Below are 17,457 nucleotides of genomic sequence, written 5' to 3'. Positions count from 1 at the left end.
TCCTTGAAAGTCTTAGTTTGAGTGCCGCCAAAGCAGCTTTCCCAGTCCGTTTCACTGTCTGTTGAGTTTCCTTATTCTTTCCCCCTCCAATGAATTCGCCATTAATCCTTGAGGGTCAACCAAAATATCTTTCCCAGCCTGTTCAACAATCTGCTGAGTTTCCATGTTCGTTCCTTCCTCCAATGAAGCCTCCGTTGATCCTGCAAGAGAATGAAATCGGGATCCTGTTAATTTCTCCCCAGAAAAATTATTACCTTTTTTTATTCCTTTCCAGATTGTGCGTCTATTCCGCCACTCTACCAGTATCCACGGGCCATAGTCTCCGTCACCGATCGCCGTGGATTTTGACATAACTACCTTCGGTTCCGTCTCTTTCACTGGTTCAGTGGTATGAACAACATTCGGGCAATTTTCCTTACTGTACCCATATCTTCCACATGAAAAGCAAATCACAGGTAGATTTTCGTATTCAATTTTTTGGAGATAGCCATTGATAAGAATCTTAGAGGTTAAAGGTTTCTCTAAATTGACATATAAAGCCATGCGAGCATATCGACCCCTCGCTTGACTATCAGTGTTAAAATCCAATTTTGTGACTGTACCGATCATTCCCCTAATCTCCCATAAGATCTGCTTCTTATACAAGTGACTGGGGAGACCTGGAAATCTGATCCAGGTAAGAACCATATTCGGATAAGGTAGCCCAGGGTTAAAATCGATTGTCCACGGTTTGACAGTTAGATATTGGCCGAAAATTACCCACGGTCCCTGAGATAACATTTTGAAATTTGGCTAAAAAGTATCCATTTTCAATATCCATTAATTGAAAAGGCTGAGAAGGTCTCCAAATTCCATATAATCTGTTTTGTAGGGCCGTAAATCCAATATTCCATCCTAGCATTTTGAGCACCACAGAGTTAGCCATTTCCTATTCCAGAAGTTGATATATTCTTGCCGAGAAGTCAATGGAAGGAATACCATTAATGATTGATTTCTTAACATCCTGATCAGAGAGGGTAAACCTATCTTCAACATGTTGAGTACTGCTTTCCCCATTTTGTTGAACATCTCATCTGAAGGATTCGGAAGAGACGAGAGCATTTTTTTCACTTTGCTTATATTTTTTAGTAAAGAACACGTGTCGAATATTTATTAAGATACATGATACCGTTTGATTTGGGTATTAAACTAAAAGTAGGAACCTTTTTAAAATTGATTGATTTTCACTAAAAAACGGATGTATGGGAAAGCTAGCTAATTATACCCCGCTCTACAGTCTCACTTTTTGAACCAAAACAGATCTTCAAAATCACACCATAGCCGGCTAGTCCTATAGCCTACTGTGTAGCAGTATTATGCCTTTCTCCCTTCTTCATTCCCTTTTCCTCTCCTATGCTAATATACTTGTTTTCTCTTTTCTGCCTCCAGTAAATGGAGGAAACTACTCAATACGAATTAGAACTGTAGAGGACGTCTTTAGCGACTTCAAAAGCCGTCGTGCCGCCTTGATCAAAGCCTTAACCACCGGTCTCTCTTCTTTCTTTTCTTTTATTTTCTTTATAGTGTTTCCTTTTCGCATTCTAATTTTCTCTTTTTTGGGGGGGCGCAGATGCTGAAGAATTGTATGAGCGGTGCGATCCTAGTTAGGTTTTCTCTTTGTTTTATATTCTTGGAAAAATCGCAGCATTCAATATTTTACTCATTGCGTTATGATTCTTGGAAGTAATTATTAATTACTAGTAGCTCAAATCAATTTTCTATATAGCTTAGAATAATTCCAGAATATGAAGTTATCTGTCGTTGCTTTCTTTACAAGGCAATGCTGTATTTTCTTTTAGTAGAATTAGAAAGGTACTCTGTGTAGTTGACAAGAAGCAACTGGATCACTTGTCAATAAAGTGCGATATCCTCATCGCTACTTATTTTCTTTGAGTCTGACTCTGGATAATTATAAGTAATTGTTAATGCTGTGATTGATATTTCGATCTTGTTGATAATCTCATGAGTCATGAGGTTTTTGAATAAATTTTGCATTTTCCGCAACTTTCTTCTGTTTGAGCCTTTCAATCTCCAACGCATAACTTTAGTATGATATTATATTTGTTTGGTTATCTGGAGCCTTTTCTTTGAGTTTTCTTGACAGTATTATGTAGTTGGAACTTGAAATAGTCTTGTCTTGTTTCTCTAGGTAATTCATTTTTATCCATTCTTGATGGCTTGTGTCCCTTTTCCTTTTAGTACTATGTCGTAAAGAATTTGCCCGTACTTATTTAAGAATGGATACAGCTACTCTATTTCTGTATTATGTTGACTTGAAATTTTGTTTTACCAAAATTTTGTGTTCCAGAGAAGGACAACCTTTGCTTGTTTGGATATCCAAATCGGCGGTGGGAAGTTAATCAACCTGTTGCCTATTTACCTCCAGAGATACCGGAGCCTACATTAGGTATTAGCTTTTGTAGAAATGGGATGCAAAGAAAGGACTGGTTCTCACTTGTTTCTGTTCAAAGTGATGCATGGTTACTAGCAGTGGCTTATTTTTGGGGGGCTAGGTTTGATCAAGCTGACAGGTATAACTTTTCCCTTTACCTGCTACATTATTTTGCAATTTTATCCACAAAGAATAATACAATATAGGATGAAATATTAATGCTCAGTGGACTTAGTACATAGTAAACTTTAATGTAAACAGAAGCATTGGTGGTAGAAAAACTAATAATACTAAGAAAGATACATGAAAAAATTTTCATTTAGTCATTATACCTTCCTCATCATTGTTGTTGTGTCATCACGTCATTGGAATTAGTGTTTAAGCTTTTTACTGGCTATGACTGTATGTAACCATGTTGTTCACATATTTGACCTGGCTTCTAGAGAACTTATAAGTTTATGCCAGGCTCGATAAAGAAACCGAAAACAATATTGAATGGATCTTTTCATTAATGAAATTAACATATAGCATATGTTTGTGGTGAAAGTTCTTATTTGTAAACATATGCAATCTTTGATGCAGGGATCGTCTCTTCACTATGATTAATGATCTCCCTACATTATATGATATTGTTACTGAAAGTGCCTGGGCACAGGCAAAGGAGAAATCATCAGTTTCTAGTAATAGCAGCAACAAACCCCTGTCAACTGCAAATGCTGTAAGTAGGATGTTATCTGTTGGCTTAATTGAACATTCTTAAAACCAAATTGTTTAATTTTTAAAGGTATATGTCATATAATCTTTATATCAACTTTCCATAATGCAGACTTACTCAGCCTAGCTGTTTTGGGGGTGTCATCATTTTTAGTGGCATCAAATCAATCCTAAAGTTTGAATTAGCTTCACCAGCAATTATTTTGTTTTATCCTTGTTTCACATTTCCTTGCCGTGATGGTAAACACATTTTGACCCCACCTCAAGGAACACAAAACTGACTTTCCAATTGGATATATGCATAGTGAGCTAAGCCAAGGATATGTTACATCTCTTAGTATCAATTGGACGTGCAATTCTTTTAACTGATTTAGTGTTGAATATGTTTGTTTCCAGTTTCCACTTATGGTATACACATTTATTTCACATCTCTTTTAACTTGGTACAGAGAGGGTCTGAATCTGCCGAGTTCTCAATAAGCATGCAAACATTTTATGAAGAAAGGGTATCGGAAGTGGAAGATGATGACAAGGAGCATGGGGAAACATTATGTACTGCATGTGGACAATATGGTTCAGATGAGTTTTGGATATGTTGTGACATATGTGAAAGATGGTATCATTGCAAATGTGTGAAGATTACCCCTACCAAAGCTGTGCAAATCAAGCTATACAAATGCCCCTCTTTCGGCAACAGGAGAGGAAGGCCTTCACATTAAGATCCTCAGTAGCTTAAACCTCTTTTTGTATGCTTTTGGCAGCGAACATTGTAGTTGATACAGGTTTTTTGTGCGTGGCCGAAGTTGGCCTGTGTATATATAAAAATCATACATTTCTCAGCGTATATGTGAAAGTTTTCAGGTGCTGCCCCGATAATTGAATATTGGCCTGGATTCAGATTGTATTCTTTTTGTAAGACTATGTACAATGTAATAGGCCAATTTAGTCCGGGCTTATAAAAAAATAATAAACTCAAAATAATAAAACAAAGTTCAAAATTATATCATTTGGCCCGATTGGGATGGCCCATTATTTGAAAAGGTTGAAGGTCTATCTACAAGCTTGATGCATATGGAAACATAATCTTCAAGAATATGCAATCTTAGATATGATTTGTAATCTTAGGTATGATATACAATCTTAGATATGATATGCAATTTTAGAAGATATGATTTTGTAATCTTAGAGATTTAATTTGTAGATACCTTTTAATCTTAGCCGTTGATGTAAATTAATCTGTACCGTTGGATTTGGGGAGGCTTAACTATAAATAGATGCCTCTCCTTTCATTCTAAAGGGCTGGAAGTGGAGAGTAATAATAATTTTTAAGAGTATCTACTCAAATTTCTCTCTCTCTTACGTTCTTATTTTGTTGATTTGTGTATAATTTATTTATTGATTTGTATATTGTTGATTTCAAATCTCTTTTTCCCTTATTATTCATTTTCAAATTCATTATTTTCAAATTTGTTTACATTTTATTTGACCTTATATTTTTATTTTATACTCTTTGTTTTAAATTCATTGGTTTTGATTATTGATGCTATTTAATCCTCTTTTTGTTATTTTAGTTTTTTATTATTAAATTAATTATTTTAATATTATTAATACTATTATGTGGCATCATTAATCTTGTATCATTATTATTATTATTATCATTATTTTTATTTTTATTTTATATTCATGCACATGCATCGTTTTTATGTAATATATATTGTTTTATATATAGTATACATATGCTTATATATATTTTATACATATGTTTTATTTTTATTTTACTTCCTAACTTTTTATATACATATATATATTTTTATATTTAGTTTCAATTTTTTTACTTTTGTATATATGTACATGTATGCATTTATATATTTTCTAATGAATATTTATATATATATATACGCACATGTCTATGTTTTTATTTGCTTAAATACAAACTTATATTTTCAACACATATGTTATAATATATATATATATATATGTATATTTATATATTTTTCTTTATTTTCATAAATTCATTATATATATTTTGTTATAAATTCTATAGTCCAAAATTTTATATGTAAACTCATGTGTATGTCTTTTATTCTTTATAATTTCATGTATATATGTTGTACCTTTTTTCTCTTTATATTTTTTTGTTTATTTCCTTCATTTGCTTATTGATTTATGTTTTCATTTATATTTTGTTCATTTGATACTTTACATGTCGTCGTTTTTTATGTACATTAATTTCGTTTATTTCTATGCCATTGTTGTATTTATTATTGTATTTTACACTTAATGTAGCATTACATCATTTTTTACTCGATTTTAAAATTTTCAAAATTGAGATAATACTCGTATTTAGGATTTTCAAGGAAATTGAGCCCTAACGTATTGCGTTCCAATTTTCTTCGTTAAATCTGACAATCGAGAATTGCTCATTAATCAAAAAATAAAATGAAAAGCTTGTTGTCGGGAATTTAATATGTTGTATCCTAACGTATTGGATGTGACGTATTGATTTCTCGAGACAAAGATTTTTTAAAAAAAAATAATAACAAAGGAAATATTCAAAGTTTAGGATTTTGAGAAATTGTGCCATAACGTATTGGGCCGCGATTTCTTTATAAATCTTAAACAAATGAATATTCTTTTAAATTTTATTACACGAGTATTTTGGACTAATTCATTTTTGAGGAATTAGAATGTCGTGCCGTAACGCATTGGGTGTGACATTTTCTTTCTCCGAAATGATAAGAGTCTTAATAAGTAACGTTTTTTAAGTTTTTATTAAGGATCATATTTTTAAATTTTCGACATTAAGACACTAATTAATTAACTAGGTACCACTTTTGGGCGTTACGAGGGTGCTAATCCTTCCTCGTACGTAACCGACTCCCGACTCCCGGATCCATTTTTTTAAAATTCGTAGACCAAAGCTATTTTTTAGGTTATCCAATCACACCTCAATAAAAGATTGGTGGCGACTCCAATTTTCATCGACAACTAAATTTTGTTTTTTTCATAATAAAAGTTGGTTTCGACATACAACATATAATCTGCTTCTTCCTTCTTGCTTGCTTTATTTCAGAGGGAGGTCCACATTTCTTTTGGGCTTGGCAGATTTTGAACTTGATTCCCAGTCCTCCTTGATGTAGGAGAGTTGAATCGGACAACAATAGGGTAGATTAAACTGAGTCTTGTATCTTGAGACTCATGACTCATGATTAGATTTAACATCAACCCGAATTTATTAAACTATGAAATATCCGAAACAAAAATATAATCTATCCATTGATTCAAACGAAATCCACTGGAAAACTTCGACAACTCAATTTTACAAAACCCAAACTAAAACCATCTAAAACTGACATGAGTTGTCCACTCAATTATTGAATGACTGCTGCTATAGGACAAAAAAATGGTAGTTAATGCATCGCTTTTTGGATGATTTTCCAGTAGGACAAGAACTAATGCTTCACGTTTTTTATGGTTTTCTAATAGGACATGAACATGTTAGTTAATGGGTGGATGGTGTAAGTATGAACTGAAGTGCTTCATCTCTGGTTCCTATTTGATAGCCATGTTTCACATGGAAGGGTTGTCCAACGATTGAAAGTGGCATTTCCCACAAGGTCAATGGTCATATTTCTTTGAATTTTTTTCTAAATTCACAGATTGAAGTATTTTTGCCATTTCCCCCTAATTTTTCCCTTCTACTTCTAAAAATATGGGTGTTATTTTTTAAAATGTTTAAATATGCCAAATGTCTCTATACTCTTTTTAAAATATAGGTATGAAAAATGGGTTTTGGACAAAAAAATAATACCCGTTTAAAAAATGGCCCGGGTCTTCGGGTAAGACATTTTTTACTTGGGCCCGGCCCGATTCACAAAAGGACAAAAAAAATCTGGTCCTCTTTTTGTTTTTGAATGTTATTTTCTTGTTATTTTCTCCATATTTTGCTACCATTTTATTATTATGTTGCTACTATTTTGTTGTCATTGTTTGGATATTGTATAAAACTTATTTTATTGTTAATTTTGTTATTATTTTAAAGGCATTTGTTAATTTTGTTATTATTTTAGAGGCATTTGCTTGTTAAGTTGCATTTATTTTAGTGTTATTTAAGTCTATATATTTTTTAAAATTTATTTTCAATTTGTTGGGAAATATTTATTTTGATGTTCTTAGTATTTTTGATGTATTATGTATATTTAAAAATTATATAAAAATTATATAAAAATTAATACGGGTGGGCCAGGCCAGGCCCGAGTTTTATCATTTTTATTCGAGTCGGGCTTGGGCAAAATTTTAGTCCCATTTTTCGGGCCGGGCCCGAGCCTAGTAAATGGACTTGAATTTTTAGTTGAGCCCGGCCCGACCCATGAGCACCTCTAAGTAAATTCTCTCCAAACTTCGAGCTATTTGTTCAATCTATATTAAAGCAAATTTGAACACGTTTTTTTTAGTTTTCAATAAGATTAATTATATAAAATTATTTTTATGTAAATTTAATAATAAAATATATAAAATTTTAATATAAGATAATTTTAAATAATGATGCAAACTTTGAATCAATTCAAATTAAATTTAATATATATATTTCAAAATATATTATATTAAATTAATTTTATATAACAAATGACCTCATTTTGGTAAAATACAAATGCAATAAATTAAATCTTGAAATTTTCATATAAATAAAAAATTACAGAGTATATTGAAATTTAATTCAAATCGATCTATAGTTTTGCATCATTATTTAATTCAAATAATTTATATATAAAATAAATAAAATAATTTATTTACCTCATGGTGTAAATAATTTTAAATAATTTGAATCGATTCATTGTTTGTATTATTTAAAATTATTTTATATTAATATTTTATATAATTTATAATTAAATTTATATAAAAATATTTTTAATATATAATTAATCCAATTGAAAATAATAAAAAAACCTTATTCAAAATTAGTTGAATGTGGACCGAACGAATAGTGAAAGACCTTATTACCATTTATGGAGTAAATTAATAGACCTGTCCATAGGCCGGGTAGATAGATCTGACCCAACTTGAGTTGGGCTTGAACAATGTTTTTTATGTCCCGAGTCAGACTGGGCCGACCCAAATTCAATTTAAATCAAACCTTCAGTAAAAAAATTCATGTTAAAAACTTGTTTAATCAAAATTTAGCTAAAGTAAAATTTAATGCATAACAATGTTTTACTTAACATCAACAAGAGTTTTAAGAAACTTTTGTACAAGGTTGGGAAAGAAATACCTTTCAATCTTGAAAAAAAGATGTTTAATGAGATTGTAGCCCATGCTGAATCTTTAGGAACTAAAGAGTTTCTACAAATTTCATCTTTTATTTATTGTAACGGCCCTCCCGACGGATATATTATCAAGTTACTATTTAGCGTGTATGTAACATCCCTAATTCGTCTCCGTTGCCGAATTAGGGTTACAAAGGATTACACACATAACACAATGATAGGTGCTAAAAGTAACATGTTTTAGTCTCATTCTTAACGCGTTATTAGGTGATTATTCGATGTTAATGGTGAATTTTATGCTCCTAATCCTTTAAATTCATGTTTTTATATTTAGGAGAGCATTTGGGGAGCAAAAAGAGTGAAAACCAAAAAAATTGAAGCAAGTTACAAGAGCCACACAGACTAACCCCTTCCACACGTCTTGGACACACAACTGTGTCAACCACACGGGTTGTCACACAGTTATGTGGCAGGTTGTGTCGATTTCGTGAATTACACTCCAACCAGAAAAAACGTGATTTTTAGGGTTTTTTGGGCATTTTAAGACCTATATATGACAAAAGTAAGAATATGGGAATGAGTTGTCATAGAATACTCAAGAAAAAAACTCGAAAAACACCATTGAAGCTGATTCTGAAGCAGATTTCCGTCAAGATTGAAGACTCCCAATTGATTTCTTAAGAGATTATAATGAGTTTATTTATTTCTTTCGGATATACTGTCTTTAGGATGTTTTTATTTGCTAGCATGAACTAAATTTCTAAATACCTAGGGGATATGAACGCTATGATGAATTCTGTTGTTTGATTTTTATTTTACGCAATTAAGACATAGATCTCAATTATATGTGTTTAATTCTTGGTTTAATATTTCTAGACTATTGATCCATGTTTGATGTGCTTAATCAGAGGAGGAATAGACCCTGTTTAAGGGTAGATCTAGCGTAATTGAGTGGAGTTGCATGCAATCCTAGAAATAGGACGACATAAATCTACCGGATTAGAGTCAATCTAATAGGGGAATCCATAGATCGAGTTAATGCGATAATAGGGGTTTTAATTAGAAAAAATTTTCAAATAATCAACTTAGATTCAGTTGCTCTTATTCTTGAAGAGAGATATTAGCATAATTTAGGGATTTCTACGGACCAAGATACTAAGTGAAGAAATTGCGTAATTTAGATTGATAATAACAGATGAAATCTAGGTGAATTCTTTAACAGATGAAATCTAGGTGAATTCTTTCCTAAGTATTATTTCACTTATTGGTTGTTTACTCGGTTATTTTCTTGATTTGTCTTTGTCACATTCGTAGTTAATTAATTTAGTTAATTATAGTTTTCAATCAATCATTCGAATTTATCGGTAAATAATAGAAAGACGGTAATTACTAATACTTTTAGTCTTCGTGGAACGACATCTGTGCTCACAGTAGCTATACTATTAATTAATAGGTGCACTTACCTTAGTCATATTTTTAGTTGGTTTCGTGGACATCACACAACAATTAATATCATTTAACCAATCATTTATCAAATTAAATACCAAATATTCAAATCTAAATTTCATTCATAGCATAAATGTGTTTACGGGCCGAAAATCGAGTTTACGAGGTCCTAAAAATAGTTTGGAAACAACCAGAGACTAATTTGAATCAAAATAAAAAAAAAACATGAAAAATTTAAAAATTATGGAAACAGGGGGTCACACGGCCATGTGACGTGTGGCCTCAAGCATGGTCGTGTGGCTACTCCACATGCCTGTATGCTCAGACCGTGTAACTAACTGTGGCCGTGTGAAAAATCCTGCACCTAAAATTAATAAGGCACACGACTGTATGGCTAGGCCGTATGTCACACACAACTGTGTGGCCAAACCGTGTGTGACACACGACCGTGTGACTACCCGTGTCCTAGGCCATGTGCATCTTAATATGCTTTCAAAACAAGGAAAACTTTCATCCAACACTTACGTATCAAGCCAAACAAAATCAACCATTTCCATACTTTAAAAACACATTTAAATAAGCCTAAAACATGCCAAAACATTCAACTTAAGTGCCTAACCAATGTGTCCTCGTTTACACCACAATTCAATTATCAACCTCTATTCACATATCACACCAAACTAATTTGCATTCAAGTTCATAAGTTCATACATAAAACTCATGTCAAACTTACCATTTCTTCTTATTCATTCACATTCATTCATACCATGATTCAAACACTTACTTAAGGTTTATATCAAATAACTAAAACAACTTATATGAACATATTCACACCAAGATTAAAGGCACATACACACGCAAACTAATATCAAGCTTAAGCATCTTTGTATCAATCTCATATATAACACATGAAATAAGTATTCAAAACATATACAAAACACACCTATTACATTTCACGCCATCAAGTTAAATCCACCACATATCAAATTTAATATCACATTCAAATCTCTAAATCAAGCTATGGTCAACCACATTATTGGCCACAAACAATCAACTTATAATCAAGTACAAAATATGCTATTTATAATGAACATTTATATACAAATTACAAGATACTCCTATTACATGCAATATATTCCAAAGTAAATGTTTTCAAAGTCTACCGAAGATAGCTGGATAGTGCGATCTTCCACTTGATCCGATTGTCCGATTCTGCAAAACAAGATCTACAAGAAATCAGGAAAACAACACAAGTAAGCTTTTACGAGCTTAGTAAGTTCACAGGTTGAAATGTTATAACTTACCGTATAACCACAATTTTATAATTAACAAAATCAATAGCTAACATTAACCTTGTCAATCACAATCATTCAACAGGTGAGTTACATAAATACAAGTTATTTAATCACCTCATTTATACAATATCAACCATTATCAAGTCACGATAAAATATCGGAAACCATAAACACATGTACAAGTCTTTCACAAGAAATCATAAACAAATATCAGTTACCTATCATCATTAAATCATTTAACCATTAAAAATTTGGCCCGATGAATGGTATAACAAATACGGATACACGGTTATCCATCCAGAACACATCAGAATGCTCAAATGAGCCAAACCCACAGAGAAAACATTTGGGCACCAAGTGCCAAGCCCGAAGGCTTTACATCTGCCTCCGGTAACACACCAGAATTACTGTAAATATAACATGATAGTCCGTAACAAATGCTTGACTTCGGTATATTCAATAGATAGTAATGTAACGCCCCAAAATTTTAGAATTTAGTTGTGAGAATCTATAGTAATTAAAATTCTATATCTGTGGCTCTAGGCTCTGCTATTGTGTTTAAGGTCTAGAGTTCGAGCATCGTTAAAATTTTTGTTACTTTTAAAACAACCAGTACCCATGTGTTATGTAGTTAAGTGAAATTCTATGTAAATTTGTGTCAATAATGAGCTTGTTGATTCATTGATTAAACATTTGTCTGTATTCTTTCTGGTTTCGAGTTTGAGTCCCATCATATGCGTTAGAAAAATTTTGCTAAATGTTGGTATGAGGATGGGGGTTAGTTAATAAATATTTTCAATGTCAATTTCTTCCCTTCCTTTTATTCTTTTGTTTTTTTTTTTGTCTTTTTCCTCCTTCATTTTTCTTCTTTTTCCTTTTTCAAGTGAGTTCTTTGATTGCATTCGATAAGTGATTGTCGAAGTATTAAGAGTCTTAAGTGATTCGGAGCGTTGCTAGAAGATTTTCGTGTAAGTTCTGTGAAGTTGTTAGTTTCCGTTTACGTAATTAAATTAGGAATTCTTCTATTGCTGTATGTAAATTCATTGTTAATTAGTTGTTAATCTTGTCTTTAGGCATGAATTTGGAAGAGGGTAATCCTTTGCCTGCTGTTACGAATTAGTTCGGCAGATTGTTGGTAAATGTTTGTTGTTGAAAGTTTCTTGGTGTCGATTTATTCGGCATAATTGATTGAGTGTTAACATTTGTGTTATCTAGTCGTTTTAGTCAATTGATTGATTGCTAAATGGTTAATTAGGTTTTGGGTAGTCTCTGCATTGTTTTTCCTTCAAAACGAGACTAGGTGCGTGCTGAAAACCTTAATTTTGTGAGTTTTGCTTGCTAGAAATTGTGGCTGTCGACGCCACACAGCCAAACACACGGGTTGGGTTGGCCGAAGATGGTGTGTAGAGGCTGGGGGTAAGAAAACATGCATATGAAACTGATCTGTTCTGTAAATGAAACCAAAACTATTTCTGCTTCTATAACTAAAATGTTTTGTATCAGAACTGGAACGACTTCTGTTGCTTAATCAGATCTCGGGATTCGAGAATGATCTTTCAATTGTATTACACTTGTATGAACCCTCTTTTATGCATTGAGTTCATAACATTCTGATTGAATTGCAGGTGGTTCACAATCTTCAATAGGTCGGCGCTGCGGGAGCTCGGTCAAGCTTTAGCCTTTCGTTTAATAATTACTATTAGGGCTTTCGGTATTTTATGGTAATATGATGTTTTGGGAAATTGCATACTTAATTAACCATGTGCTGGATAATATATGATGAATGGTTTAGTGTTATTGCGTTATAACTGTGAGATTTTAAGATCGATGATGTAATTATCTAGACTTGGTTTGGACGTCCAAGCCGGGTTTTGGGTGTAACAAGTAACAAGTCAATAATTATCATCTCATTACAATTCAATCTCGTATCGCACGCAATATAACCTATTGGCATGCCAATTGTTTCCTATCCTATGTTCATCTCAGTATAGACAATTGTATAACATTTTACAATTCAATTCATTTTTCTCACCTTGTACCAATTTATAACAATTCAATTACATCTATATATTTATTAACATACCACAACCCAGAAATCAATATAATATTACAATTATTCTAATTTAAACCGTAAGAACTTACTGGGCTAAACAACAAAGATTGTAATGTCGGGGTTAATTAACAATTTTCTTTTTCCATAATTATCTACCGACTCTTAATCTAAATAGTAATTTATTTCAATTATCAGCCCAAATACTTATAAATAATTCATTTAATGCATATGGCTTCTTTATTGACATTTTCACAATTGCCATAAACTTTTACATTTTATTCGATTTAGTCCTTAATATAAAAACGAGTCTATTTTTACAATTATTTCATAAACTCGATTTTTGTCAAATGTTTAACCTTATAAAAAACCCTTAAATTCTAAATATTTTCAAAAAACCCTTCCAAATATCACATGCTTTTAATTAAATCCTTAAACTTAAAACTATATAAAATTACTTTACAAACTAGCTCAAAATCACCACCAAAGCTCAAACCCAAGCATAAGCATCAAGAAAACTTCAAGAACATCAATGGTAATTTTTTCTAACTTTGACAATTTCACAAAATAGTCACTGGGCTAGCTAAATTACATTACAACGATATCAAAAACATAAAATTCATGAAAAATGAAACAAGAAAACACTTACATGCATGGTGAATAGCTATGCCGAAAGCTCTTAGATTTTACCAATGGAAGTTTTGGTTGAAAAGCAAGAAATGAAAAAGATGAACATGGTGTTTCTTTTGTTTTTATTAATTTAATACTTTAATAATAATTTAATTAAACATTTTTTCAATTATAACTAAAGAAATCAACCTTATACCGTCCACTAACTTAAATTATGGCTAAATTTCCATATCAAACCATCTCGTTATACTAATTTATACAAATGGGCACTTAAGCACGAATAGTGATAGACTTTTGTAGTTTTACGATTTAGTCCTTTTTCTTTAATTAACTATCAAATCACTAAAATTTCCTGACCAAACTTCAATATACATATATAGTAATTTCGTAAATAAAAAAATTTACGGGCTCAGTTTATAGAAACGGGGTTCCAAAACCTCATTTTCTAAAACCACTTAACTTTAGGGACAACTCACTTGTACTTAAATCTTTGTTCAAATAAAAAATTATCAGATCAAAGTTCTAAATAATACTATATTTGACTTGTAACTATTAAATAATAATATTTATGAACTCACTCGTCGAATTTGTGGTCCCGAAACCAACAGGTTGTTATAGCGTAGTTATTTACGCTAAGGGTAATTAACAAGTAAATTAGTGGAGTACTTGTTTTTGGTTGTATGTGTGGCGTATTCTATGTGATTCACTATTTAACAAACTCTAAGTTTTGGCAAACTTTAGGGTTTGATGAGTTCTTTTGTTAAGTTATCCGCCAACCCTAAATGTTTTGGGCTAACTCGTTAGTTCGTAGCTTGGTAAGTTTGTTTCCGTGGTTAGTATATGTTACAATGACATGGGAAGTGATGTTAGAGTTTAGTTGAAACCTAGTTCGAACTGAACTAGGATACTGTAGATGATTTGATACTTAATTAATTCTTTTCGAATTTCTAGAGCGATCATGGGATCCTCTAACTTTCCACTAAGTTTTGTTCCTGGTCATCTCTTCTATATAAGGATATCAGACTAGCTTATTTGCACATTTTGCTTCTGTTTCTTTTTCTTCTTTGCATTTTTGCTGAAGCTTTAGAAATTCTAAGTTAGCATCTTTAGCGAGGAGTTTCCAGTATTTAGCTAACGCTATTGTTGACATTGGATTACTGGTAATTTCTGGTAAACCCTTAGGTCATTACTGAATGAATTTATGTGTTTACAGTAATGCATGCATAGGTTTTAGATTTGTTCTTGAGGAATGAAACTTTCTAATTCTAGGTTGTATGCTACTAATTGAGTTGCATACTACCGATTCATACATGAATGTCAAATTTTAGTAGTTTGATGGTCTGATAGATGTACTTGTCTCTTTTTTAGCTCAATAAGCTAACGAAGGTCCCAACAATAAGGACAAATGACTTACTGAGTAGATTTCTGTACTAGATTTTTTAGTTATTTTCTTGTTACTTCCATGTGTAGTAAATTTTATTATTGTATGAACTGTGAAAATGTAAGTGTTCCTTCTCAACAACGTAAGTATGGTGTTTGTCTTGTGGTGTTCAACTAGTATTATTAGTATGGGTACGGTCTGTTTATGTTCCGATGTAAAATATCTTCTTTACTGCACAAGCCAGTACCATCAATATGTGATATGCGAGATGTGATGATGAAGACGGGAGATATGTTTGCAATGCCTTTGGTAGGATAGCTATATCGTAAACTGGACTGACAGATCACGAGAAAACATACTTGATTGAACTGAAATGATATGAGGAGTTAAGGGGGGTGTGCATATGAATACGATAAATTAATATGAATCTGACTCTGAATTATGGGTACGAGGCTGGCATAAGGATGGGTTGTGTAAAAGTTACGGTTAAGTTGGAGGATCGTAACCGCCCATGTGTAGTGTTAAGTTGGTGTATCGAGTCTGTTCGTATTCTCTAAACGCCATTGGGCGTATTATGATTATTGCGTTGAATCTCTTTGAAAGGTTGGGTATCATTATGGTATTAAAGCCTATTCATCAGTAATATCATTGTACATTGGATGTACTTTCTTTATGGAACTCACTAAGTTCGTTTGAACTTACTATGTTATCCTTTCCCTCTTAGGTGTGCTGACTGAAAGAAGAGATTCTGTTGAAATGACTATGCCAGAGAACTGTTGATAGTGAGTCATCTATTTAATTCTGTATCATGCATGACCTTTTGGAGGTGGCATGTAGATCTACTTTATAATCAGCATTTTCAATGATTTTTAACTTTTTTCATGACATTGTTATTTAAGAACTTTTGTGAACTCTTGAAGTAGGTTAATTTAAAGAATCATGGTTTATAATATTGTCTATTGACATATACGTGAAATGGTTTTGAATGTTGTTTTAACTGCCAATGATGCATTTGAAACTATTGTATGGTAAATAATTCATCTTGTGATTTATAAAATCTATCAACTTATATAAGGCTTTCACCAAATGTTTTATCTAAATATGTTTTTCCTTGGCATACTACTAATTTGATTATTTTGTTTTGTCATGTTGAGGTTTACGCCAAGACCTCGATAATTTTAAAAACTTTCAAGTGTTTTTTTAAACTCGAATAGTTTTATGTTGTGATATACCATACTCAGATTCAGAGGTCGGGACGGGCGTGGGTGTTACATTTATCATGTCTTAATGAGCCAACAAAATGTAGTCCTTCCAAAGAGAAAATAATTGTTGCACCAAAGCATTTTAAGATCCTTAACAACCTATTTTCTACCAATAAAGTGAATGACCTTGTGCACTCAGCCTTTGTACCTTCTGATGTTGGGACAAATGAAGCCGCAAACCCATCTATTACAACCACTCAAAAGGGACAAATTTTAGAGTTCTTGATGGATGAGCTAGACACTTTAACTGTTGAGATGCAAAGACTTGCTACAAAAGAGGTTAGACTAGCTGAACTGATTTGCAATATTGAGAAGATGCCTTGAGAAGCAGCGGACCAATATCGTATTCAAGTTGTTCGACTCGAAAAAAGAGATTCAGATTTGACTTGAAAAGAAGAAACCAAATTGATTTTAAAAAATAAAAAAAATACCAAAAAGAAATAAAAGAAAAATAATTAAGCACAAAGAATAAAGATCCAAAACAATAAATAAAACAGAAATTAAAAAGTGGAAGATAGATTAAATAAACTAATGGATAGATAGATAAGTGCCCAATTGAAACCTTTGAGAGATAAACCCCAACAAATTCAATTAATGGCTCTAATCAACCCTCCAATAAATAATCATTGGAAAATTGAATGATAAAGAATGAATTCCCACGATTCCTTGAAGAAAATCGAGAAGAAAAACTGCTTGCTTCTAGAAATCACAAGAAAACAATTTTGCACAAAAAAAAAAATAACTCCCAGAGTTGAAAGTTTTATTAATAAAAAACTACTGTGTTTTTAATAGAAAATGAAGAGGCTTTTATATAGGCTAACTAATTATATCAAAATAAAACTCTCAAGTATAATGAAACTCTAATTAATTTAAATAAAAAGTAGTTTTAAACTGAACTTTCTTGTTGACTAAGAAACATAAAACTCTAAACAACTTAAAATACTTCAAAAATATCCAAAATTCAAAATAAATAAATAAATAATAA

General features: G+C 31.9%; 1 protein-coding gene across 2 annotated transcripts; it reads left to right on the top strand.

Moving 5' to 3' along the window:
• Window positions 1–308: 308 nt before the first annotated feature.
• Window positions 309–4,025, top strand: LOC105773067 (PHD finger protein ALFIN-LIKE 4). Of its 2 annotated transcripts, XM_012594691.2 has the most exons (6): window positions 309–455; window positions 872–1,527; window positions 1,610–1,642; window positions 2,348–2,570; window positions 3,014–3,149; window positions 3,594–4,025. In XM_012594691.2, the coding sequence occupies exons 2-6, from the start codon at window positions 1,356–1,358 to the stop codon at window positions 3,861–3,863; spliced, it is 834 nt and encodes a 277-aa protein (XP_012450145.1). In that variant the 5' UTR covers window positions 309–455; window positions 872–1,355; the 3' UTR covers window positions 3,864–4,025. The 2 variants fall into 2 exon arrangements, with proteins under 2 accessions (XP_012450145.1, XP_012450146.1); XM_012594692.2 differs by lacking the exons at window positions 309–455; window positions 1,610–1,642 and having other exon boundaries at window positions 746–1,527.
• Window positions 4,026–17,457: the final 13,432 nt, after the last annotated feature.

Source organism: Gossypium raimondii, chromosome 6, assembly GCF_025698545.1.
Source record: "Gossypium raimondii isolate GPD5lz chromosome 6, ASM2569854v1, whole genome shotgun sequence".
In the NCBI taxonomy this organism is placed as follows: domain Eukaryota; kingdom Viridiplantae; phylum Streptophyta; class Magnoliopsida; order Malvales; family Malvaceae; genus Gossypium; species Gossypium raimondii.
Note: the sequence above shows the minus strand (reverse complement) of the source record. Positions and strands in the feature narration are given on the sequence as shown.